The following is a 9,843-nucleotide window of genomic DNA, read 5'->3' on the forward strand; positions in this document are numbered from 1 at the left end:
TAATCTAAGTCCTTCTGCATCCTACCTGTTTCCTCAATACTACCTGCCCCTCCACCAATCTTCGTATCATCTGCAAACTTGGCAATAAGCCTTCTATTCCATCATCTAAATCATTTATTTACAACATAAAAAGAAGTGGTCCCAACACCGACCCCTGCGGAACATCACTACTCATTGGCAGCCAACCAGAAAATGATCCTTTTACTCCCACTCGCTGCCTCCTACCAATCAGCCAATGCTCTAACCATAACAGTAATTTTCCTGTAATACCATGGGCTCTTAACTTGGTGAGCAGCCTCATGTGTGGCAACTTGTCAGAGGCCTTCTGAAAGTCCAAATATACAACATCCACTGCATCCTCTTTTATCTGTCATACTTGTAATCTTAAAGAATTCCAGCCGGTTCGCCAGGCAGGATTTTATCTGAAGGAAGCCATGCTGATTTTGTACTATCTTGTCCTGTGTCACCAAGCACTCCATCACCTCTTCCTTAACAATTGACTCTATCATCTTCCCAGCCACTGAGGTCAGCCTAACTGGTCTATATTTTCCTTTTAGTTGCCTTCCTACTTTCTTAAAGAATGGAGTGATATTTGCAATTTTCCAGTCCTCTGGCACTATGCCAGAGTCCAATAATTTTTGAAAGATCATTTCTAATGCCACCACAACCTCTATTGCTACCTCTTTCAGAACCCTAGGGTGCAGTTCATCTGGTCTGGGAGACTTAAGTACCTTTCGGTCTTTCAACTTCTTGAGCACCTTCTCTCTTGTAACAGTAACTGCACCCACTTCTCTTTCTTCACACACTACAACATCAGGCATACTGCTAGTGTCTTCCACAGTGAAGACTTGCACAAAATACTCATTTAGTTCATCAGCCATCTCCTTGTCCCCAGTTATTATTTCTCCTGCTTCATTTTCTAGCAGTCCTGTATCCACTCTCATTTCTTTTATTTTTAACGTACTTGAAAAAAACTTACTATCCATTTTGAAATTATTTGTTAACTTTCATATTTCATCTTTTCCTTTCTAATGATTTTTTAGTTGCTCTCTGTAGGTTTTTAAAAACTTTCAAATTCTCTATCTTCCCATTAATTTTTGCTTTATTGTATGCCCTTTCTTTTGCTTTTACAAAAATCCAACCATGTTGCAGCAACTCAAACCATTAAAACATGCAAACATGGTCAAGAGATTTAGTTGTTCAGAAAAAACAGCAATATGGGGAAGAAATGTGGTCTAAGTGACTTTGACCATAGAATGATTGTTGGTGTCAGATGGGGTGGTTGGAGTATCTTAGAAACTGCTGATCTCCTGGGATTTTCATGCACAATAGTCTCTAGAGCAGGGGTTTCCAACCTTTGCCATGGACCAATATCAGTAAGCAAGGGATCTGTGGACACCAGTTTGGGAACCCCTGCTCTACAGCTTACCAAAAAACATGCAGTGAGCAGTAGTTCTTCGGGTGAAAATGCCTTGTTAATGAGAGAGATCGGAGGAGAATGGCTAGACTGGTTCAAGCTGACAGGAGGGTGACATCAGCTCAAATAACCACACATTATAACAGTAATGTGCAGAAGAGCATCTCTGAATGCACAACACATCAAACCTTGAAGTGGATGGGCTACAGCAGTAGAAGACCCATGTACAATGAGTGGCCACTTTATGGCAACTTGTTGCATCAAAGCATGCAGACGTGGTCAAGAGGTTCAATTGTTGTTCAGAACAAACTTCAAAATGGGGAAGAAATGTGATCTAAGTGACTTTAACTTGGATGAAGTTGTCACTAAGGGTAAATCTATCATCAGCTCTTCTAATTTCCAATATTGTTTCCATGTTAATAGGATATTTCTATTAATCACAGGATATTTCATGGTTATTTTAATGACCAATGGTAACTTCATTCCAGGCTCATATTCACCACTACCTTCATGTGGATGGGATGGAACAAAGCTGTTTCACAGAAGCAACTAATTCCTTGACATCCCTGATAGAAGAGTACAACGAACTGGATGCTACTAAAGGACAAATCATCAACAATGTTCCTCGTCTTTCCATTGCTACATAAAATACAGTACTGTGGAAAAACCTTATGCATATATGTATAGTTATGGTGCCTAGGAGTTTTGCACAGTACTGTTTTTGTCAACATGGAGCGGAGAGCAAGTTTGTAAATCAGGTGGGGGCAAAGGGTGTTGGGAATGGCGAGGATGGAGTGTCAAGGGAGGGGTGTAGTGCAGGTGGCAGGGAAGGAGTGCCAGGGTGGAAGGTGGCACAAGGGCAAACGCATCCAGCCTTGAGACACCAGGCAAGGTCATTTGATTCCAAGCATAGAAAACCTACAGCACAATACAGGCCCTTTGGCTCACAATACTGTGCCAAGAAGGTATGCACTTAGAAATTACCTAAGGTTACCCATAGCCCTCTATTTTTCTAAGCTCTATGTACCTAACCAGGAGTCTCTTAAAAGACCCTGTTGTATCTGCCTCCACCACCATTGCCGGCAGCCCATTTCACGCACTCACCACTCTCAGCATTTTTTAAAAAAAACAAACTTGCCCCTGTCATCTCCTCTGTACCTACTTCCAAGCACCTTAAAACTGTGCCCTCTCGTGCTAGCCATTTCAGCCCAAGGAAAAAGCTTCTGACTATCCACACGATCAATGCCTCTTGTTATCTTGTACACTCCTGTCAGGTTACCTCTCATCCTCCATCTTAGGCAACCTAGCTATATACAAGACTTTTGCACAGAACTGTATTGGATAATGAAGCCATTAAATCTAAATTTCCTTTAGAAATTTAATGTATAATACTGAAATAATTGGGTACACAATAACACACCTTCAAGTTTTATTGAAAGTGAGATGTATTCCTCAAAATATAAAATGTTCTTAGTGGCATTATTTTATATCTTTATTGTGCAGATTTTCTGAATTATTTATTTCAAAGCAGTTCATTATTTCCGGGGACGATTTGGTGGGCACTTCATACTGCTCATCTGAAGGCTATCTTAGGGAGGTTTTGAAGCTACTGCTGTTCAGTACAGTGGTATGGGCTCAATCTCGGCATGTTAAGAGACAATCCTGAATCGCCCTCTGCTCTCAGGTGTGAATGTTGTGGAAATGATACCTGCTAATGTCATTTGAAAATATAATCTTCAGATGTATCTCAGAATCAGTAGGAAAAGCTGTTGGAATATTGTACATATGAGTAGTTATATTGTTTTCACTCTTAATACTTTGATTAATTGAGATAATGAACTATTTTTATAATATTTCTGACATTTAATTATAGCACACCAATATTGATAACCTGGTGTTCGGAAGGACAAAATCAGTCAATTTACTCTACCATTGGGTTACAATGAATAAGCGTTTCTCTATCATCAATAGTTGTATGTTCATGAAGGCTTGTTACTTTGCAGTGCACTCCAGGGAATTAAACTAACACTTCACAATGTGTTAAACTACTTGCAATCCTCAGAGCTGTGAATCAGTGTATTAGAGAAAATATATTTGATTACCTATAGGATCCTTTTTGGATTGCATTATTTATTGTGGTTTACATCCTCATTTGGTTAAATTAATTCAGTTGTGATCATTTTTGTAAAAGAAATCTGTGCTGAAACTTGCACCATTTTTAATAAAAAATGTAAAACCAAAGATAATATTACCAGTTAATATAGCACTGTTTAGGAAGTCTATTTCATATGGTGATTTGAAATAGAAGCTGCATTTTGACATCCAAATCTGTTTTGTATATATGACAAAAGAATTTAGTTGATGACAATATATCTGTAGTTCTAATAAAACTTAAGTTGTTGCCATACACACTCCTCACTTTATATTTGAAATTGGGAGAAAAAATATTGTGTATAATTTTACCTAGTACTTATCTAAGCAACAATCAATGCAGAAGACTAAAATAACACACACAAAACAAGAGAAAATCTGCAGATGCTGTTAATCCAAGCAACACACACAAAATACTGGAGGAACTCAGTAGGTCTGTCAGCATCTATGGAAATGACAAAACAGTCAACGTTTTGGGCCAAGACCCTTCTTCAGAACTGAGAAGGAAGGCGTAAGACACCTGAATAAAAAGATGGGGGGGGGGAGGGGAAAGAGGCCAGCTGGGAGGAGATAGGTGAAACCAAGTAGGTAGGAAAGGTGAAGGGCTGTAGAGAAAGGAATCTGATAGGAGAGGAGAAAGGGAAGGAGGAAGGAACCTAAGGCAGGTGAGAAGAGGTAAGAGGCCAGAGTGCGGAATAGAAGAATAGGAGAGGGAGAAGGATTTTTTTCTTCCCAAAAGGAGAAATCAATATTCATGTCATCAGGTTGGAGGCTACCCAGACGGAATATAAGGTGTTGCTCTTCCACCCTGAGGGTGGTCTTATTTTGGCACAAGAGGAGGCCATGAACCGACATGTCGGAACAGAAGTGGGAAACGGAATTAAAATGTTTGGCCATCGTGAAGTTCCACTTTTGGGTCCCCAATTTACGATGGGTCTCACCAATGCGGAGAAGGCCGCATTGGGAGGACCGTACACAATAGACCACCCCAGTAGATTCGCAGGTGAAGTGTTGCCTCACCTGGAAGGTATGTTTGGGACCCTGAATGGAGGTGAGGAAGGAAAGGAATGGGAGTAAGACTAAAGTAGTTAGGTACATAAAATATGACATTAAAATAGACTGCAGATGCTGGAATCTGGAACAGAGTTGGGACCTACCGAGTTCCTCCGGCTGTTTGCATGAAGACTGTTGGGTTGGAGTTCTAAGTGGACAGAGCTGGCCAAGCAAGTAAATCACTGAAATGCATCACTTCCAAGATGGGCCTTTTTAATTTTTATTACGCTGTATTGCATCATTTATTTCACTGCAATTCTTAGACAAATTTGAATGATAACAAGGCAGTTACCAAGTGGTTTTCTTAATTCAGTTAGTATTACATAGAAACATAGAATGTTAATTTATATTAATCCACTTCGGCTAATTAAGTAATACACAGGAGTAAAGGGGCACAGGCAGAATTTTGCTGAAGTTTACTGAAGATCACCTGCGTAATGTAGGGGTTCCCAACCCTTTGTATGCCATGGACCAATACCATTGAGCAAGGGCCCTGTGGATCCCAGGCTGAGAACCCCTGATGTAATGTAAAGAAAATAGTAAAACTCAATCTGAAGAGAATTTTAATCTGAAGATATAAGAGACCGCAGATGCTGGAATCTGGAATAAAGCAAAACAAACTGCTGGAGGAAGAAGGGGTTAGGCTGCATCAGTGGAAGGAATTGGACCGCTAATGTTCCCCGGTTCTCCAATTACAGGTAATCTGCTCCATCTCTCTCTTCTCTCTCTTCCGATTCATCCAGTTGATCCTACACCCACTCACACCCCAGCCCTGTTCAACCTGTTTCTTTCCATGAGTTATAGGAGCAGAATTTGGCCACTTGGCCCATCGAGTCTGTTTGGCCATTTCATCATGCCTGATTCATTTTCCCATTCAGCCCCAATCTCCTGCCTTCTCCCTGTATCCCTTCACGACCTGACTAATCAAGAATCTCAATATACCCAATGATTTGGCCTCCACAGCCACCTGTGGCAAAGCATTCCACAGATTCACCATTCTCTGGCCAAAGAAATTCTTCCTCATCTCCATTCTAAATGCACGTCCCTCTATTCTGAGGCTGTGCCCTCTGGTCCTAGACTCTCCCAGCACAGGAAACATCCTCTCCACATCCACTCTATAGGGGCCTTTCAACATTCAATAGGTTTCAATGAGATCCACCCCCCCCCCCCATTTGAAATCCAGTGTGTACAGGCCCAGAACCATCAATTGGTAACCCTTTCATTTTTGTAATCGTTCTCATCCTCCACCCACTCCCACTACTGGGTCGCCTCCCTCAATTGTTCCCATCTGCCTACCCTGCCTCCTTCATTTGGTTCCATGCTCTACCTTCCTTTCCTGTCAGATGCCATCATCACAGCCCTTTGTTGCCTCCACCTAGCACCTCCCAGTCGCTGTCACTATTTCCACTCCCTTCATTTATCTACCTCCTCCCACCATTGACCTGTGTCACCTATGCCTACCTTGTCAGTTCTTCACTACTTCCACTCTCCTTCTTGACCTTTATCTTGCACTTCAGATCAAATATCCTCTGTCCCTTTTTTCCCCTGATCTACTTAATTCTGACAGCAGTATTTCTTTCCTCAAGAACTGTTATTTGTTACATCTGAAATGGAAAATTGTTAGGTTAGGTTCATAAATAAAATATTAAGTAGTTGAATTTTTTTTTGAAAAATAAAATTATTTGATTGATTGCTATGATATGGCATATGTTTTCTGAGAGCATATTGGAAGGAGTTTCTGTGTGATTTTTTCCATAAGGTGATTGGATATTTACCAAATAAGATTACCCATGTAAGCAGAATAGCTGTAATAACACTAATAATCTGGAGTGCCAGAATGGCAGATTTGCCAGACTATTGTTTGTTATTCAATATCCCTAACATGTTTAACGTTTAGGTGTGACATAGCCTCTAAGTGTGAAGAAAAAACATTGCAGGATGTATATTGTATACATTTCTCTGACATTAAGTTCGACCTTTGAACGTTTGAGCATTATAATTTTTTAAGTGAACACAGTAGATTCAAAGGGAGCCTAGAAATCGATGCCCTGGTGATTTGGAAGTGGAGGAATCAGTGATGTCAAAGAGAGCTGGGTAAATAACAATCCAGGGATCCAGAAGTTGAAGAAGCAGGTTTCCGAAATGTCCGATCATGGATCATTGGAGTTTTCATGCACTTTGAAAGCAAGTTGTGTAACTATATGACAATTTAGGGTATGTGTTCTTAAAAATTTAAACAATATACATGTATAATGTTTTCAAGCCAGATAGCTCTATAGTCAATATAGTGTTGTAATGAATAGTAGCTCTGTTTATTTCTTGATTGAGATACAGCACAATTTAGGCCCTTCAAGCCACCTTACCCAACAATTTCCCCCACCACCACCCTGAATTAATCCTAGACTAATCACAGGATAATTTACAATGACCAATTAACCTACCAACTGATATGCTTTTGGACTGTGGGAGGAAACCAGAGCACATGGTCACAGGGAGAATGTACTCTTTACAGGCAGCAGTGGGAATTGAACCTGGGTCACTGGTACTGTAAAGTGTCGTGCTAACCACCATGGTGTGCCATGCCACCAGTTAGTACAAGCAATAATGACAGCTGATTTACTTAGCAAATTTATCTCAGTCAGCAATGAAATAAACTGCCAGTGAATTGGTTTAGTGCTGATCGGGGGATAAAGGCTGACAAAGTGAATATCCCCGCTCTCTGAACAATGTTGTCTTCCTACTCGTTCAAAATATAAACACATTGGCTCAATGATTAATCTAAAACGTCGATAACATCAGACTAGGTTTTGTTCTCAATCCACTAGACTGGATTTTAAACCATTAAACACCTAACCTAGACAAGATTGCTCTCCCTCAACCATTTAGTAACCATTGAGAGTTGACCAGATTGGATCGAGTGAACAATAAAACGTGCAGAATAATATAAAGGTAGATACAGGATTAGCATCTTTATTGTAACACAAAGTATTCTGCAGACGCTGGTAATCTACAGCCATACACACAATGCTGGAGGAATTCAGCAGGTCAGGTAGCATCTATGGAGAGGGGAAAAACAGTTCAAGCTGAGACCAGCCCTCATGAAGGGTTTGGGTCCAAATGTAGACTGTTTATTCCTCTCCATAGATTGGGGAGGGGGGGTCCCAACCTTTTTTTTATGCTGTGGACCTATACCATTAGGCGAGGGGTCTATGGATATCAGGTTGGGAAGCCTGCCTGACGTGCTGAGTTTCTTCGGCATTGTGTGTGTGTGTGTGTGTGTAGTAACAAATCAAATGTTACTTTCAATGTTCTTTAACAAATATAAGCATCTGTTTTAAAGCCTAATTAAAATGAAAATTAGTTTGTGGATTATCACAGGACATTGTCTACTTCAAACTGATGAATTGTGCATCTAAGGCAGTGATTTTAATTATACTCTCTAATTTTCACTTTCAAGGACTCTTCATCTCATATTCTTGATATTTATTGCTTATTTATTTATTATTTTATTTTATTTGCCGTTTGTTGACTTTTGCACACTGATTGAATGCCCAAACTGGTATGGTCTTTCATTGCAAACAACAGGAATTCTGCAGATGCTGGAAATTCAAGCAACACACATCAAAGTTGCTGGTGAACACAGCAGGCCAAGCAGCATCTATAGGAAGAGGTGCAGTCGACGTTTCAGGCCGAGACCCTTCGTCAGGACTAACTGAAGGAAGAGTGAGTAAGGGATTTGAAAGCTGGAGGGGGAGGGGAAGATGCAAAATGATAGGAGAAGACAGGAGGGGGAGGGATGGAGCCAAGAGCTGGACAGGTGATTGGCAAAAGGGGATACGAGAGGATCATGGGACAGGAGGTCCGGGAAGAAAGACAAGGGGGGGGGGTGACCCAGAGGATGGGCAAGAGGTATATTCAGAGGGACAGAGGGAGAAAAAGGAGAGTGAGAGAAAGAATGTGTGCATAAAAATGAGTAACAGATGGGGTACAAGGGGGAGGTGGGGCCTTAGCGGAAGTTAGACATAAAAATGAGTAACAGATGGGGTATGAGGGGGAGGTGGGGCCTTAGCGGAAGTTCCCTCGTACCCCATCTGTTACTCATTTTTATGCACACATTCTTTCTCTCACTCTCCTTTTTCTCCCTCTGTCCCTCTGAATATACCTCTTGCCCATCCTCTGGGTCACCCCCCCCTTCCTTGTCTTTCTTCCCGGACCTCCTGTCCCATGATCCTCTCGTATCCCCTTTTGCTTATCACCTGTCCAGCTCTCGGTTCTATCCCTCCCCCTCCTGTCTTCTCCTATCATTTTGCATCTCCCCCTCCCCCTCCAGCTTTCAACTCCCTTACTCACTCTTCCTTCAGTTAGTCCTGACGAAGGGTCTCGGCCTGAAACGTCGACTGCGCCTCTTCCTATAGATGCTGCTTGGCCTGCTGCGTTCACAGCAACTTTGATGTATGTCGCATGGTCTTTCATTGATTCTATTATCTTCATTATTTTATTATGGATTTATTGAATATGCCCGCGAGAAAGTGAATCTCAGGGTTGTATATGGAGACATATGTGTACTTTGATAAACTTACTTTGAACGGTGACCAAATCCCCCTTCCTCTATTCCCTACTCTAACCTTTCACTTCTCACCTGCTTATTACTTCCCGTGTCCTCCTCTTGTTGTCTATTCTTTTCTCCTATCAGATTCCTTCTTCTACAGTCCTTGACCTCACCCACCCACCTGGTTTCACCTATAACCTTCCTGCTAGCCCACCTCCCCACCAGCTTTTTATTCAGACATCTTCCTACCCCCTTCCTTCTCAGTCCTGAAGAAGGGTCTCAGCCCAAAATGTCAACTCTTTTTCCACAGATGCTGCTTGACCTGCTGGATTCCTCCAGCATTTTGCATGTGTTGCTTTGAAGTTTGAAATGTCATTATGTTATGGAGGAAATGTTTCTGACTCCACAGAGTTTAAAAGGCCCAGGCAAAGAAACTAATGATGCAGACACACTTTACAAACGGGTCCTACTTACTTTAAGAACGAAGCAAATTAGAACCGTGAATGGAGGATGATTTATGAGGGATTTGTCAAGCCGTGTTATGAAATTTGTTTACCTTTCTGTGTAATTAAGGTGTAGTTAAAATACAAGACCAAATTTACATCCTTATGTGTAGAAAGGTGCATAAATATATCTGTTCTCTTATGCTGCCCATGTTACGGGCACCAACTAA

At 41.3% G+C, this 9,843-nt stretch overlaps 1 protein-coding gene across 1 annotated transcript in view; it reads left to right on the forward strand.

Annotated features, from left to right (window-relative positions):
- tube1 (tubulin, epsilon 1) overlaps nt 1-3,736 on the forward strand; it is a 29,196-nt gene extending 25,460 nt beyond the window's left edge. The window contains exon 13 of the mRNA XM_063070281.1: nt 1,906-3,736. Coding sequence (XP_062926351.1) covers nt 1,906-2,064 — 159 coding nt within the window. The 3' untranslated portion in view covers nt 2,065-3,736. The remainder of the gene's footprint in view (nt 1-1,905) is intronic.
- The last annotated feature ends 6,107 nt before the right edge of the window (nt 3,737-9,843 follow it).

Source organism: Mobula hypostoma, chromosome 2, assembly GCF_963921235.1.
Source record: "Mobula hypostoma chromosome 2, sMobHyp1.1, whole genome shotgun sequence".
Classification (NCBI taxonomy): Eukaryota; Metazoa; Chordata; class Chondrichthyes; order Myliobatiformes; family Myliobatidae; genus Mobula; species Mobula hypostoma.